Source organism: Vipera berus (genome assembly GCF_964194415.1).
Source record: "Vipera berus genome assembly, chromosome: 6".
Taxonomy (NCBI): Eukaryota; Metazoa; Chordata; class Lepidosauria; order Squamata; family Viperidae; genus Vipera; species Vipera berus.
In genome coordinates, this window is record NC_138208.1 from 87,709,488 (window position 1) to 87,726,228 (window position 16,741).

Sequence of the window (16,741 nt, forward strand, 5' to 3'; positions counted from 1 at the left end):
GTGTTGCTGTGGCTGCCAAAAAAAGCCAACCCATGTCTAGGCTGCATCAACAGAGGGGATAAAATCAAGGTCACATGATATGTTAATACTACTTTATAATGCCTTGGTAAGGCCACAGAGTGAGCGCCTGTTACTTGTCCCAGCTTCTGCCAACCTAGCAGTTCGAAAGCACGTAAAAATGCAAGTAGAAAAATAGGGACCACTCCGGTGGGAAGGTAACAGCGTTCCGTGTGCCTTTGGCGTCTAGTCATGCCGGCCACATGACCACGGAGACGTCCTCGGACAAGCGCTGGCTCTTCGGCTTTGAAACGGAGATGAGCACCGGCCCGTAGAGTCGGAAACGACTAGCACGCATGTGCGGGGGAACCTTTACCTTTAAGGCCACACTTGGAATCCTGCGCATCCAGTTTTGGTAGCCACGGTTGTAAAAAACCGACGTCGAGACTCTAGAAAGGGCGCAGAGAAGAGCAACAAAGATGATCAGGGGACTGTAGGCTGAAACGTACAAGGAACGGTTGCAGGAATTGGGCGTGTCTAGTGTCAGCGCTGCTAACATCGAATGTTATTGCTTGACAAGAGATGAAGAAGTAGCTATTTCATACAGTATGTTAAACTTGTCTATTGCTTTAAGACATTTACTTTAAGGTTGGGAGGGGGGACGAGTAGGATTGCACCTTTCAAGGCCATCTCTAACTAAGAAGATAAGACCTTGGCGGGTTTTCTAATGGAAGTGAAACTGATTCTTTAAATTAATTGGAGAATACGATTAATGACAAAATTAGAAAGGTGGAGAATTGTGTTTTAATATATTGTGCAAGGGGCAGTGATTTCAGATTCCAGCTTCCTTCGAGCAAGCATTTGCTGGTGTATTAGGCTGAATAAAGGACTTTTAAGGTAAACAATGCCTCAGATTCACTTGAAAAGCCCATACCTTGGAAAATTGACATCTAGTTTAACGAAGAGAAGGACTAAGGGTGACATGATTGCAGTGTTCCAATATCTCAGGGGTTGCCCCCAAAGAAGAGGGAGTCAAGCTATACTCCAAAGCGCCTGAAGGCAGGAGAAGAAGCAACGGATGGAGAATAATCAAGGAGAGAAGCAACCTGGAACTAAGGAGAAATTTCCTGACAGGGAGAACAATTAACCAGTGGAACTACCTGCCTCCAGAAGCGGTGAATGCTCCAACACTGGAGGATTTTAAGAAGAGACTGGACAGCCATTTGTCTGAAATGGTATAGGGTTTCCTGCCTGAGCCGGGGGTTGGGCTAGATGCCCTCCAAGGTCCCTTCCAACTGCTATTATGTTAAAAGACCAACTTGAACTAACGAAGATTCAGAAGTAGAAGTCACAATAGGAGACGGGAGGGTGGCATCAGTGGGAAGTGTTTATATTTGATATAATTAGATTTTTTTTGTATCACAGTGGGCAGGTTTTGCTCCTTTTTTTTACAAAAAGATATTACAAGTTTCCATCCAGAAAAAAGAGTGAATGAGGATAGCAATTTGATCTTCCACCAACTTTTCTTTTTCTCTCTTTCTGAGAGATCTATCCAAATCACTTTTTCTTTTTTTAGCTGAGGTTTAAATCAGATTGATGTCCCTGGGAGAAAATATGGTGGTGAAGTCAAAATATAAGCAAGCTTGACAAGAAAGAGTGGAAATTGTAAAAGGACCTTTGAACAGAGGGAAGGAAAAATGTTCAAAGAATGTAAAGAAAAATGCATAGATAAAAGTTAACGTATCTGTTTATGTATGTAAGAAAACAGATGGGAAAGAAGAGTTTAAAAAAAAGTCTATAACTCTTTTTCTCAACCTTGGCAAATTTAAGACCTGTGGACTTCAACTCCCAGAAATCCCCAGCCAGCCATGCTGGCTGGGGAATTCTGGGAGTTGAAGTCCACAAGTCTTAAAGTTGTCAAGGTTTGGACCCAAGCCCTGATTTATTTATATATGTGTGTGTGTGCGTGTGCGCGTGTGTATTTATGTCTGTCTTCTCTCTCTCTCTCTCTCTCTCTCTCTCTCTCTCTCTCTCTCTCTCTCTCTCTCTCTCTCTCTCTCTCTCTCTCTCTCATCATCTTTCTATCTTTTTGTCTTTCTATCATCTAATTATCTTGCTCTCTATTTCTCTGTCCACCTCTTTGTCTCTCTGTGTGTGTCTCTATATAAAACCACCACTCTTTTTTAATGTTACCCTACGACACGTGTGACTTTTAATGGAAATGCCTCCCATCTGTTGCAGATGTGCATGGATTCAGAGAAACACATGATCTACACCTTCGGGGGTAGGATTTTGACATGCAACGGCAGCGTGGATGATAGCCGAGCCAGCGAGCCACAATTCAGCGGCCTCTTTGCTTTCGACTGTCAGTGCCGGATATGGAAACTCTTGCGAGAAGATTCGTGTAATGCTGGCCCTGAAGACGTCCAGTCCAGAATAGGACACTGCATGCTATTCCATTCAGTAAGGACAGTCTTGGGTACTTTGCTTAACGACAGCAGCCACTTAAGGTCCGTAATTCTGGGGCTCCGTTGTGGTTGTAAATTGAGGACTTACCTGTCTTCTAAAACAGAGGTCCCCAACCTTTTGGGCATTAGGAACCAGTTCCGTGGAGAGAGGTTTTTCCACAAACCAGAGGGTGCGTGGTTTTGTGTGCTGTCTACATCCCGCAGATGGGGCTTTGCTTGTTTGTGCGGACCAGTTGCTGATGTGCCACAGCCCGGTACCAGTCCACGGAGCGGGGCTTGGGGACCCCCGTTCTAAAACCATACCTAAAAACTGCGTGCAATTGACAGCGTATCTTTCTTTTTCTTTCCTTTTTAGAAAAACCGTTGTCTGTATATGTTTGGCGGGCAAAGGTCGAAAACCTACTTGAACGATTTCTTCAGTTACGACGTGGACAGCGACCACGTGGATATCATTTCGGACGGCACCAAAAAGGATTCAGGGATGGGTAAGCCTGGAATTTGTTTTAGTTGCTGGTGTGACTGATACTCCTGTTTCCCTGAAAGTCAGGCCTATGTGGAAAATAAGCCCTAGCTTGATTTGGGGGGGGGCTAATATAAGCCCTACCCCAATAATAAGCCCTAATTTTGGGTTGAGGCACACACTTAAAAATCAAGCTAGGGCAGGGATTGGGTGGGTGGATCTGCCCCACCCGCCTTGCACCCACTTACCTTGCAGCCAGGTCTTCTTCCCGGCCCACTTCTTCTGAGGCATCTTCTGCAACCAGGCCTGCATTTCTCAGTCAAGCCTGCATTTCTGGAAAGGACACTGCAGGTACTCGGCTGATTAGGCCTTCTGGAAAGGCCTGATTGCAAAATGCAGGCCCAAATGCAGCTGCAGAACTTCGTCCCCAGAAGAAGTGGACCGGCTGGGTGGGGCCGTCGGTGCTAGAGGTGAGATAAAGCCTACCCCAAAAGTAAGATCTGGTGTCTCTTTTGGAGGCGTGTGTGTGTGTGTGTGTGTGTATCTCTGAACCTCCTATTTTGAACTCAACTTACGACCACAATTGAGCCCAAAATCTATGTTGCTGAGTTTGACATTTGTTAAGTGAGGCTCCCCCCCCTCCCATTTTACCACCTTCCCTGACACATTTGTTAAGGGAACCACTGCAGTTCTTAAGTGTGTCACACGGTTGTTAAGAGAATCTGGCTTCCCCATTGACTTTGCCTGTCAATGGGGAAATAAAAGGGAATCTACACACAAACACACACACAGACAGATAGATAGATAGATATAGATTATACATATATAGATATAGAGATAGATAGATAGATAGATAGATAGATAGATAGATAGATAGATAGATAGATAGATAGATTAGATGTAGATGTAGATGTAGATGTAGATGTAGATAGATATAGATATAATAGATCTATAGATATATATATAGATATAGATATAGATAGATATCTAGATATAGATAGATATAGATATAGATAGATATAGATAGATATAGATAGATATAGATAGATATAGATATAGATAGATATAGATAGATATAGATAGATATAGATAGATATAGATATAGATAGATAGATATATATAGGTGTATAGATATATATGTATGATTTATACACACACACACACACACACACACACACACACACACACACACACACACAATGCTGTGCTTCAATGGTTAGATGGCCACAGGTCATAAAGGGGCCTAGTGGCCTACCCCAGGTGTAGAGCAATCTTTTGAAACAGGACAGATTTTTAAAAAAAAGAAAAAAAAAGAAACAGCCTTGTTTTAATAAAAGGAATCCTTACTCTCAGGTCCATTGAAAAGAAATGTTGCAGCAGCTTTGTTTGTGTTGTTCCAGTGGTTCCAGCTGTGCTTTGGAACGGGCTGTTTTTGTTTTTGGAAAGTGAAGCCTCCAAAATCTACACAATAAATTTGGACAGAGCAGAAACATCTGCTACCTAAAATTGAGAAGAGCCACTGGAATGCTGTTCCCGTTGTTTGTTGTCGTTTGAAACGTGGGCAAACGTTCCTGGTTTTCCTTCCATAGTTTAAATAAAATCAGGTATTTATTGTCTAGTGCAGGGGTCTTCAAACGTGGCCCTTTTATGGCTTGTGGACTTCAACTCCCAGAATTCCTCAGCCAGGCATGCTGGCTGAGGAATTCTGGGAGTTGAAGGCCACAAGTCATAAAAGGGCTAGGTTTGAAGACCCCTGGTGTAGTGCATATATAGGCCTGGCTATATGAGCGTTTTCTCGTATAAAATGAAATAATCACTTTTTTTTTACGCAAGTACAGATAGCCCTCGACTCACAATTGAGCCCAACGTTTCTGTTGCTAAGCGAGACAGTTGCTAAGTCAGCTTCGCCCCATTTGACGACCTTTCTTGCCACCGTTGTTAAGCAAATCACAGTAGTTAAGTTACTAACCCAGTTGTTAAATGAATCTGGCTTCCCCCATTGACTTTGCTTGCCATAAGGTCGCTAAAGGGGATCACCTGACGCCCCCACCCCCGGGACACTGCAACCGCCATAAATACGAGTCAGTTGCCAAGGGTCTGAATTTTGATCACCTGACCACAGGGCATGCTGCAGTGGATGTGAGTGTGAAAAACGGTCATAACTTTTTTTCTCCCCAATGTCGTCGTAACTTGGAATGGTGACCAAACGAAAGGTTCTGAGTTAAGGACTGCTTGTGCTTGCTAAAGATTTGCAGCACAGTTGATTGAAAGCGTTTCGCAATGCGACGTCCTCCAGAGCTTTTACACAATTACAAATCCAGCTTCTGTGGCCAAAAATCAAAGATGATGAGCATTCTGGCCTTAATTCTGGCTTTTCCTGCCTGAGCAGGGGGTTGGACTAGAAGACCTCCAAGGTCCCTTCCAACTCTGCTATTCTGTTCTGTTCTATCCCCCATTCTATATTTTATTCCATATTCTATTCTGTCCTGTCCTATCCTATCCTATCCTATCCTGTCCTGTCCTGTCCTGTCCTGTCCTGTCCTGTCCTGTCCTGTCCTACCCTATCCTAATTATTCCATTCCATTTTATTCCTGTCCTATTCTATCCTATTCCATTCTATTCCAATTATTCCATTCCATTCCATATTTTCTATCCTGTCCTGTCCTGTCCTGTCCTGTCCTATCCTATCCCATTCCATTTTCTAGTCTAGTCTAGTCCAGTCTGGCCCAATCCAGTCCAGTCCAGTCATCTGAATGCTCCTAATTTGGGGTAACGTAGTTTTTTCTGAATGAAGAGGCTGCAGCTACGTAACCTCTAAAGCTCAATGCTTGTTTGCTTCCATTGTGGCCACCTGCGATGAGCTCATTTCTTGAGGAAAACAGACTATCTTGTGACTTAACAACCCAGCCAGGATCCTCTGGCCAAACATATTCTAGACATATTTAGCCACCTTAAAAAAGAAAGAAAGAAAGAAAGTGTGTGTGTGGGGGGAAACAACACCACCTGTTACGCTGAATAGCATCCTTTGTAGGCAAATGACTCATTTAGCAATGGTGAATGAATAGCATTCTAGCCCCAACCGTCCTTGTCTGTCTGGGCAAGTAAATAAACAGCCCTGAACATTCCCCTTGTTTGTGCAGGGGTGTGTGTTTGTGTGTGTTTGTGTGTGTGTGTGTGTGTGTGTGTGTGTGTGTGTGTGTGTGTTAGGACGGGTCTTTCTTACAACCAGGAGGAACAAAAGTGAGGGGTTTCAGTTGCAGTAGCCCCCTTTTGTCTGGGGGTTTGACAGAAGATGGCAGGTCTTCCTCTTCCTCTTCTTCCTCTTCCCAACGCACGCCTTGGACGAATGAACATCTTCAGAGTTGGTCCCAGAAAAAGAGGAGATGAACTGGTGAAAGAGCCTTCCCCAACTTGGCACCGTCCAAAATCCATCCATTTCCCAGATGTTCCAGCTATTTAGAGATGGGCAGAGAGGGAGGGAGAGGAAGGGAGGAAGTAAGTAAGTTGGGAATGAGAGGAGGGAGGGAAGGAAGGAAGGTTAGGGAGGGAGGGAGGAAGGAAGGAAGGAAGGAAGGTAGGTGGGAATGAGGAGGGAGGGAAGGAAGGAAAGGATGGTTAGTGAGGGAGGGAGGGAGGGAGGGAAGGAAGGAAGGAAGGAAGGTTAGTGAGGGAGGGAGGAAGGAAGGAAGGTGGGAATGAGGAGGGAGGGAAGGAAGGAAAGGATGGTTAGTGAGGGAGGGAGGGAGGGAGGGAAGGAAGGAAGGAAGGAAGGTTAGTGAGGGAGGGAGGAAGGAAGGAAGGTGGGAATGAGGAGGGAGGTTAGGGAGGAAGGAAGGAAGGAAGGAAGGTGGGAATGAGGAGGGAGGGAAGGAAGGAAGGAAGGTTAGTGAGGGAGGGAGGGAAGGAAGGTTAGTGAGGGAGGGAGGGAGGGAGGAAGGAAGGAAGGTGGGAATGAGGAGGGAGGTTAGGGAGGAAGGAAGGAAGGAAGGTTAGTGAGGGAGGGAGGGAAGGAAGGGAGGAAGGAGGGAATGAGGGAGGGAAGGAAGGGAGGAAGGTGGGAATGAGAGGAGAGGGAAGAAGGAAGGAAGGATGGAAAGTTAGGGAGGGAGGGAGGAAAAGGAAAGAAGAAAGGAAGGAAGAAAGGAAGCAAAGTTAGTGAAGAAGGGAGGGATGAAAAGAAGGAAGGAAAAGAGTGTGGAAGGAGGAAGGAAGGAAAAAAGGATGTGAGGAAGGAAGGAAGGAAGGAAGGAAGGAAGGAAGGAAGGAAGGAAGAAAGCAAGCTTCCACCTCCCATTGTTACACGAAATGCCCGTGTTTAGAGGCAGAGGACTCTTGAATTCCAGCTGCAAGCTGGATAGGAAGCCAAACGGTGGTGTGTCTTTTTTTGTGTGTCTCCTGCTTTTGAGCTTTCTGGAAACAAAGTTGTTAGAAGCGGCACTGCTGGACTATCGACTCAGCGTTTGATTGCATTAAGAATAGATTCCCCTTGAAAGCCGCGCGGGGTCCCTTCCTTTTTTCAGGAGATTGCTATATTTGGAGTGCAGCCTTTTTTTTTTTTTTTGGCCTCTGGTCTCAGGACAAAAAGCCTAATTTGATTCACTGGATGGTTTGGCAGGATTGTTCCCACCGTACACAGGTCGTCCTCGCGACCTCAACTGGGGCCAGGATTTCTGTTGCTACGCAAGGCACCTTTCAAGCGGGTCGCCCGCCATTTTGTGACCTTTTTTGGGGGGGGGGCACAGTTGTTATGCAAATAGCTGCCGTTGTTAAGTGAATCACAGGGTCCTTAAGTGAATCCGGCATCCCCCCACCCCATTAACTTCCTTTGTGAGAAGCCAGCTGGGAAGGTTGCAGATAGTGATCGCATGACCCCGGGACGGTATAGCTGTCATTAATAAATGCTGGTGGTTGCTCGAATTTTGATCACACACCGATGGGGACGCTGCGGAGGGCGTTAAGTGTGAGGACTGGCCCTAAGTCGTGTTTTCCGGTGTCGTCGCAACTTCAAGCGAATTGTCGTAAGTTGAAGTCTACCTGAATTTAACCAGCCACCTTCTGTTACAATTCATTGATAGTTCTGCCGGGGATGAATTTTTGGTTTCAGGGTGAGTTGAACAGAAGTAACAGGACAAGAGTCGGAAGGGACCTTGGAGGTCTTCTAGTCCAACCCACTGCTGAAGCAGGAAACCTTACACCGTTTCAGACAAGTGTCTGTCCAGTCCTTTCTTAAAAGTCTCCAGTGAGGGAGCGCCCACAACATCTGAAGGCAAGCAGTTCCTGTACTTGATATCAGTAGAGTTTAATCCTAGCCAGACTCATGCAGTTTTTTTTTTGATCTGGCCTACCTCGAAGGGCTGATATCAATATTAAAAGCAAAGCTGCTTTTGTTCCCAGCCTTTATCAAAAAGTGTGACCTTCAGCATTTTATGAGCTGCTGCTTCTTCAAAGAATAGAAATAGAAATATAAAAGAGGAATGGAATGGAATGGAATAGAATAGAATAGAAAATGTGGAATGGAATAGAATGGAATGGAATGGAATGGAATAGAATAGAAAATATGGAATGGAATAGAATAGATTAGAAAATATGGAATGGAATGGAATAGATTAGAAAATATGGAATGGAATGGAATAGATTAGAAAATATGGAATGGAATGGAATAGATTAGAAAATATGGAATGGAATGTAATAGAATAGAATAGAAAATATGGAATGGAATAGAATAGAATGGAATGGAATAGAAAATATGGAATGGAATAGAAGAATAGAATAGAATAGAAATATGGAATGGAATGGAATGGAATAGAATAGAAAATATGAAATAGAATAGAATAGAATAGAATAGAATAGAATAGAATAGAATAGAATAGAATAGAATAGAATAGAATAGAATAGAATAGAATAGAATAGAATAACAGAGTTGGAAGGGACCGTGGAGGCCATCTAGTCCAACCCCCTGCTCAGGCAGGAAACCCTATATTCATTTCAGTCAAATGGCTGTCCAGTCTCTTCTTAGAAACTTCCAGTGTTGGAGCATTCACAGCTTCTGGAGGCAGATTGTTCCACTGGTTAATTGTCCTCACTCTTAGGAAATTCCTCCTTAGTTCCAGGTTGCTTCTCTCCTTGGTGAGTTTCCATGATCCGTTGCTGCTTCTCCTGCCCTCTGGAGCTTTGGTGAATAATGCTTTTCCTCTTTCTTGTTACTCTCCTTCGTTCATCTCCATCCAGATTTGGACTCTCCCGCTTTTGCCTGCCTTTCTAATCCAAGCTCCGTTTTTTCTTAATCATCCCATCTTAGCCTCGTTTTTTTTTCTTTTTCTTTTTCTTTTTTTTTTTTGACTAATTCTGCCGGAAGGCAAGAGACTAATAACATGTGCACGGATGTTAATAAAAGACCGTCAAATCAGTGTGGTGCCATTAGGGATCAACTAATTTTATAAACAGGACGCTGCATTTTACAGAAAATTAATTCTAATCTGTAATGACCAAGTCGGTGTTTTGTTCAGTCCTGGCCTTGTTTCTTTTGGAGGTATATTCTCTTGACACTGTCCTTGTTCCCTTGTCCTTCCTTAATGTGGCCTACGTACATATCTTTAGACACTTTAATCTTTCGTTACGGTTTGTTATCAAACAAAATGCAAAACGAAGTGAAAATTGGAAAATAACAGCATAATAATGCTAAGCTTGTAAGCCGCCCTGAGTCTTCGGAGAAGGGCGGGATATAAATGGAATTAAAATAAATAAATAAATAATAAAATAGCAGAGTTGGAAAGGGACCTTAGAGGTCTTCTAGTCCAACCCCCTGCTCAAGCGGGAAAAAAGTTAAAGGATACAGAGAAAAGCGGGGAGGAAGAAAAAAAAATAGCGATTTCCAACTTTTTTCCAGAGCGGCAAAATGCATAAAAGTAACCGCCTTAACTTGTTGCTTCACGTTTCTGACCGTTTCTAGCCGTTTTAACGACGAAGTCATTCTAGCCCTCAAGACCTCAAAGTTTCATTGTTTCTTGTTTTGAGTATCAAGTCCAGAAGCGGAGAAGAGCAATTAAGATGATCAAAAGCCTGGAGACCAAAAACATAACGGAAGAACGGCTGCAGGACTTGGGTTTGGCTAATCTAAAGAAAAGAAGAAATAGGGGAGACACGATAGCAGCGTTCCAGTATTTGAGGGGCTGCCACGAGGCAGAGGGGGTCAAATTATTCTCCAAAGCACCAGAGGGAAGGAAGAGAAACAACGGTTGGGAACTGACCAAAGAGAGAAGCAACCTGGAATTAAGGAGAAACTTCCTAACAGTGAGGACAATTAACCAGTGGAACAACCTGCCTCCAGAAATCGTGGGTGCTCCATCACTGGAGATTTCTAAGAGACTGGACAGTCATTTGTTTGAGACGGCATAGGTTCTCCTGCTTGAGCAGGGGGCTGGACTAGAAGACCTCCAAGGTCCCTTCCAGCTTCTATTCTATTCTACTCTATTCTAATCAAGGATCTAGAACTCAGGAGAAATTTCCGAATAGTGAGGACCATGACAACTGGCCTCCAGAAGTTGTGAGTGCTCCAACACTGGAGGTTTTTAAGAAGAGACTGGAGATGGTATAGGTTCTCCTGCTTGGTCATGAGGCTGGACTAGAAGACCTCCAAGGTCCCTTCCAGCTCTATTCTATTGTACTATTCTAGAGACAAAAAGTAGACAAATTCTTCTCTTGAATTAAAACTCAGTTTTGCCATCAGGGCCAACCATCCATTCTTGCACCGTGGGAATTAGTGTCTCTTTTCCACCTCTGTGCCTACAGGAAGGAGGTCCTCGACTTATGACCACAAGGGAGCCCAAACTTTCTGTTGCTGCGTGAGACCTTCGTTCAGCGAGCCTTGCCCCATTTGACGACCTTTATCTTTCCCCAGTTGTTAAGCGAATCACTGCAGCGGTTAAGTTAGTCACTTAACGGTGGTTCAGTGGATCTGGCTTCCCCCATTGGCTTTGCTGGTCAGAACGTTTCCAAAAGGGATCACATGACACCCCCCCCCCAGGACACTGCAACTGTCATAAGCACATGCCAGTTGCCAAGCCTCTGAATTTAGATCCCGTGACCATAGGGATGCTGCAAGGAGGGTGAGTCACAAGTCGCTTTTTTCCCTGCTGTTGTAACTTGGAGCAGTCATGAAATGAACTGTTGTAAGTTGAGGACAGAGCATATAAAGTTCTCCCCACTGTTGTTGTTGTTAGCTGCGAAGTCGTGTCTGACCCCTGGCGACCCCATGGACTACATTCCTACAGGCCTTCCTGTCCTCTACCATCTTCTGGAGTCCATTTAAGCTCACGCCTACTGCTTCAGTGACTCCATCCAGCCACCTCCTTCTCTGTCGTCCCCTTCTTCCATCTTTCCCAGCATGAGGCTCTTCTCCAGTGAGTCCTTCCTTCTCATTAGGTGGCCAAAGGATTTGAGTTTCCACTTCAGGATCTGGCCTTCTAAAGGGCAGTCAGGGTTGATCTCCTCTAGGACTGACCGGTTTGATCGCCTTGCAGTCCGAGGGACTCGCAGGAGTCTTCTCCAGCACCAGAGTTCAAAGGCCTCCATTCTTTGGCGCTCGGCCTTTCTTATGGTCCAGCTTTCACAGCCACACATTGCAACTGGGAAGACCATAGCCTTGACTATACGCACTTTTGTCGGCAGGGTGATGTCTCTGCTTTTTAGTGTGCTGTCTAGATTTGCCATGGCTTTCCTCCCCAGGAGCAAGCGTCTTTTAATTTCTTGGCTATAGTCGCCATCTGCGGTGATCTTGGAGGCCAGGAAAATAAAATCTGTCACTCCCTCCATTTCTTCCCCATCTGTTTGCCAGGAATTGAGAGGGCCCGGATGCCACGATCTTGGTTTTCTTAATGTTCAGTTTCAACCCAAGTTTTGCACTCTCCTTCTTCACCCGCAACAAGAGGCTCTCCCTACTGTAGGCGTGTAGAATAACGAAGTTCCGAATTCGCTTTCAAGCTCTCTGTACATCGACCACCTAGTGTCCCCCATGGAGAAGCTCCTTTTCGAGGGACCAAGCGAGGAGTCTCCGGGCACTTCTTGCCGATTTCATCGCTTTGTGCCTCGTGTAACCCCCTAACGTGCATTCCCCCACCTGTTGCCAAAACAGAAAAACATTTAAACATATTTAAAGTTTTGTTTTCTTTCTTTTTTCCCCTTTTCTTTTCTCTGCTGGCAGCAAGACCGTGGGTGGGAATGTACCTAGCAATTTTTATGAGTGAGTTAGTAAAAATAGCAGGCTTGACAGCGTCTTTGAACACAAGCAGCTGTGAACTAAATTTGTTAGGGAAGTAGGTGCCCCCCCCCTCTTTCTCTCTCTTTTCTCTTTCTCTCTCTCTTTTTTTCTCTCTTTCTCTCTCTGTTTCCTCTTTCTCTGTCTCCTGTTTTTCTTTATTTTTCTCTTTTTTTCTCTCTGTCTCTTTTTCTTTGTCTCTCTCCCTTTTTTCTCTTTTTATTTCTGTCTCTCCTTCCCCCCCCTCTCTCTGTCTCTTTCCTCTTTCTTTCTCTTTCTGTTTTTCTTTATTTTTCTCTTTTTTTCTCTGTCTCTTTTTCTTTGTCTCTCTCCCTTTTTTCTCTTTTTATTTCTGTCTCCCCCCCCTCTCTTTGTCTCTTTCCTCTTTCTTTCTCTTTCTGTTTTTCTTTCTTTCTCTTTTTCTGGCTCTTTCTTTGTCTCTCTCTTTTTCTTTCTCTTTGTCTCTCTCCCTCTTTCTTTTTTTCACTGTTTTTTCTTTTCTTTTCTCCCTCCCTCCCTCCCTCCCTCCCTCCCTCTGTCTGTCTCTCTCTTTCTTTGTCTCTCTCTCTCTCTCTCTCTCTATGTCTGTCTGTCTGTCTCTGTTTCTCTCCCTCTCTCCCTCTTTCTCTCTCCCCTCCTTCTCTCTCTCCCCCCCTCCTTCTCTCCCTCCCTTTTCCTGCCAACACTTCTGTTTTATATGTAAACATTGGACTGGTGTTTTCCTGTTTTTCCGCTTGCCTCTGCAGAGTATATAGTAATGCAAAATCGCTTTGGTTTGAAGGCCAATTTGCATGATTATGTCACGCAGTTTAAACAGGGTGTTGTCCATATTCAGCATCCATTTCTGACACCAGAGCCCGTGGGGAAGCAGAATATCACCGTCTGTCTCTGCCAATAGATTGATTCATTGAAGGAAATAATAAAAAGAGACTCAGAATATGGGTTTGGGATTGTAGTTTCCACGGGCCTTCAAATTTGGCATTGCTAGCTAGGGCTGGCGACTGTTAGTCGACTCTAAAGCATCTTGCCAAATATTTCTAATATATATCTATATCTATCTATCTATCTATCTATCTATCTATCTATCTATCTATCTATCTATCTATCTATCTCTATATCTATCTATCTATCTATCTATCTATCTATCTATCTATCTATCTATCTATCTATCTATCTATCTATATCTATCTATCTATCTATCTATCTATCTATCTATCTATCTATCTATCTATCTATCTATCTATCTATCTATCTATCTATCTATCTATCTATCTATCTATCTATCTAAACAAAATCCTATACACATATTAGAAATTTCCTGACAGTGAGAACAATTAACCAGCGGAACGACTTGCCTCCAGAGGTTGTGGGCGCTCCATCACCGGAGGCTTTCAAGAAGAGGTTAGACAGCCATCTGTCTGGAGTGGTGTAGGCTTCTCCTGCTTGGGTACGGGGTTGGGCTAGAAGACCTCCAAGGTCCCTTTCAACTCTCTTGTTATTCAGCATTCAGTAAATTTAGGAGTCTGTGACTGAAAATGGTGGGTCAGGCGTTTTGAGAAATGTTGCCCTGCATGGCGGAAAGTGGGGCATTTTATTTTAGACTTTTCAGTCTTAGCCTTTATTATTTTTATAAATAATTCGATGAACATACCTAATCTTCCTTCTCATATTTTCCCAACAACAACAACAACAACAACAACAACAACAACAACAACCTTGTGAGGTGGGTTGAGCTGAGAGAGAGAGGGACTGGCCCAAAGTCACTCAGCTGCCTTTCATGCCCAAGGCGGGACTAGAATTCAACGTCTCCTGGTGATTGGCCCAAGGTCACCCAGCTGGTTTTCATGCCTAAGGCGGGACTAGAAGTCACCGTCTCCTGATGATTGGTCCATAGTCACCCAGTCAGCTTGCATGGCTCAGGCGGGGCTAGAACTCACCGTCTCCTGTTGATTGGTTCAAAGTCACCCAGTCATCTTTCATAGCTAAGACAGGGTTAGAACTCACCATCTCCTGATGATTGGTCCATAGTCACCCAGTCAGCTTTCATGGCTAAGGCGGAGCTAGAACTCACCGTCCCCCGGTGATTGGTTCAAAGTCACTCGACTCGGCTTTCATGGCTAAGGCGGGGCTAGAACTCACCGTCCCCCGGTGATTGGTTCAAAGTCACTCAGTCGGCTTTCATGGCTAAGGTGGGGCTAGAACTCACCGTCCCCCGGTGATTGGTTCAAAGTCACTCAGTCGGCTTTCATGGCTAAGGCGGGGCTAGAACTCACCGTCCCCCGGTGATTGGTTCAAAGTCACTCAGTCGGCTTTCATGGCTAAGGCGGGGCTAGAACTCACTGTCCCCCGGTGATTGGTTCAAAGTCACTCAGTCGGCTTTCATGGCTAAGGTGGGGCTAGAACTCACCGTCCCCCGGTGATTGGTTCAAAGTCACTCGAGTCGGCTTTCATGGCTAAGGTGGGGCTAGAACTCACCGTCCCCCGGTGATTGGTTCAAAGTCACTCGAGTCGGCCTTCATGGCTAAGGCGGGGCTAGAACTCACCGTTCCCCGGTGATTGGTTCAAAGTCACTCGAGTCGGCTTTCATGGCTAAGGCGGGGCTAGAACTCACCGTCCCCCGGTGATTGGTTCAAAGTTACTCGAGTCGGCTTTCATGGCTAAGGCGGGGCTAGAACTCACCGTCCCCCGGTGATTGGTTCAAAGTCACTCGAGTCGGCTTTCATGGCTAAGGCGGGGCTAGAACTCACCGTCCCCCGGTGATTGGTTCAAAGTCACTCGAGTCGGCTTTCATGGCTAAGGCGGGGCTAGAACTCACCGTTCCCCGGTGATTGGTTCAAAGTCACTCGAGTCGGCTTTCATGGCTAAGGCGGGGCTAGAACTCACCGTCCCCCGGTGATTGGTTCAAAGTCACTCGAGTCGGCTTTCATGGCTAAGGCGGGGCTAGAACTCACCGTTCCCCGGTGATTGGTTCAAAGTCACTCGAGTCGGCTTTCATGGCTAAGGCGGGGCTAGAACTCACCGTCCCCCGGTGATTGGTTCAAAGTCACTCGAGTCGGCTTTCATGGCTAAGGCGGGGCTAGAACTCACCGTCCCCCGGTGATTGGTTCAAAGTCACTCGAGTCGGCTTTCATGGCTAAGGCGGGGCTAGAACTCACCGTCCCTCGGTGATTGGTTCAAAGTCACTCGAGTCGGCTTTCATGGCTAAGGCGGGGCTAGAACTCACCGTCCCCCGGTGATTGGTTCAAAGTCACTCGAGTCGGGACTAGAACTCAGTGTCCCTTAGTGATTTTCTCAAAAATCACCCAGTTGACTTGGTAACTCCCCGTCTCCTTGTGATTGGCCCAATCACAACGATGGGCTTTTTTCGCCCATGGGTGTTAAGTGAATAACTATAGCTGTTAAATGAACCACATGATTATTACCGTAATCAAATCCGGCTTCCCCCATTGACTTCCCGCCTGGGAAGCTTGCAAATGGGGGTCACATGACCCCGGGACATGACCAAAGCATTGTAAACGCATGCTGGTTGCCAGGCTTCTAAATGTTGATCATGTGACAGTGGGGGGGGGATGCTGTGACGGGTGTAAATGTGAGAACAGGTCTGAGTCCTTCGGGAGAAGGGCGGTATACAAATATAATATAATATAATATAATATAATATAATATAATATAATATAATATAATATAATATAATATAATATAATATAATATAATATAATATAATATAATATAATATAATATAATATAATATAATATAATATAATATAATATAATTAAATAAATAAATCAATCCTTTTTCCCCCCCGGCGCCCTTGGAACTTTGAACGGACTCTGCACAGGTGGTTGTAAGTGAAGGACCACCTGTGTTTGAATCAATATTGTGGGGCAGGGAGGATTGTTACAAACTCAGGGCCCCAAAGTCGAGAGATTGGGATAATCTTGCTTTTCCTACGTGAAGATCTCGGTAGGATTCCTTTCCTTTGAGGATCTCACCTGTCCGTCTGGCAGACAAAGGAGCTGTGGCATTTGAAATACCAATAAAGGAGAATATTTTGTAGCTCAGGGTTGAAACTCTGGGGTCCTGGGTGCCCTCTGAGCTGGGTGGTTTTCTTGAGGATGTTTCATGACCCAGCTAGGGAACATCGTTAGGGCTAGAAGGGAGTGAAGAGGAGGAAAAGAAAAGGAAGGAAGGAAGGGAAGGAAGGAAGGAAGGAAGGAAGGGAGGAAGGGAGGAAGGGAGGAAGGAAGGAGGAGAAGAAGAACTGTGGGGTCCTGGTTGCACCAAGAGCTGGGTGGTTTTTTTGCGGATGTTTCATAACCTAACTAGGGAACATCTCCAGTGCTAGAACAGAGTAAAGAGGAGGAAAAGAAAGAGAAGAAGGGAGGAAAGAAGGAAGGAGGGAAGGAAAGAAAGAAAGAAAGAAAGGGAGAGAACGAAAAAGAAAAAGAGAAAGAGAAAGAAAGAGAGAAGAGAAGAGAAGAACTGTGGGGTCCTTGGTGCTCTCTGAGCTTGGTGGTTTCCTTGCAGGCGTTTCATGACCCAACTAGGTAACATCATCAGTG

General features: G+C 45.0%; 1 protein-coding gene and 1 long non-coding RNA gene across 3 annotated transcripts in view; both read left to right on the forward strand.

Annotated features, from left to right (window-relative positions):
• Nucleotides 1-16,741, forward strand: part of LOC308670313 — a 605,733-nt gene that overhangs the window by 223,023 nt on the left and 365,969 nt on the right. The gene's annotated exons all lie outside the window — the stretch shown is intronic.
• MKLN1 (muskelin 1) overlaps nucleotides 1-16,741 on the forward strand; it is a 95,569-nt gene that overhangs the window by 63,323 nt on the left and 15,505 nt on the right. For both annotated transcript variants that reach the window (XM_081331758.1, XM_081331757.1), the window contains 2 exons: nucleotides 2,239-2,460; nucleotides 2,821-2,950. In XM_081331758.1, coding sequence (XP_081187884.1) covers nucleotides 2,239-2,460; nucleotides 2,821-2,950 — 352 coding nt within the window. The remainder of the gene's footprint in view (nucleotides 1-2,238; nucleotides 2,461-2,820; nucleotides 2,951-16,741) is intronic.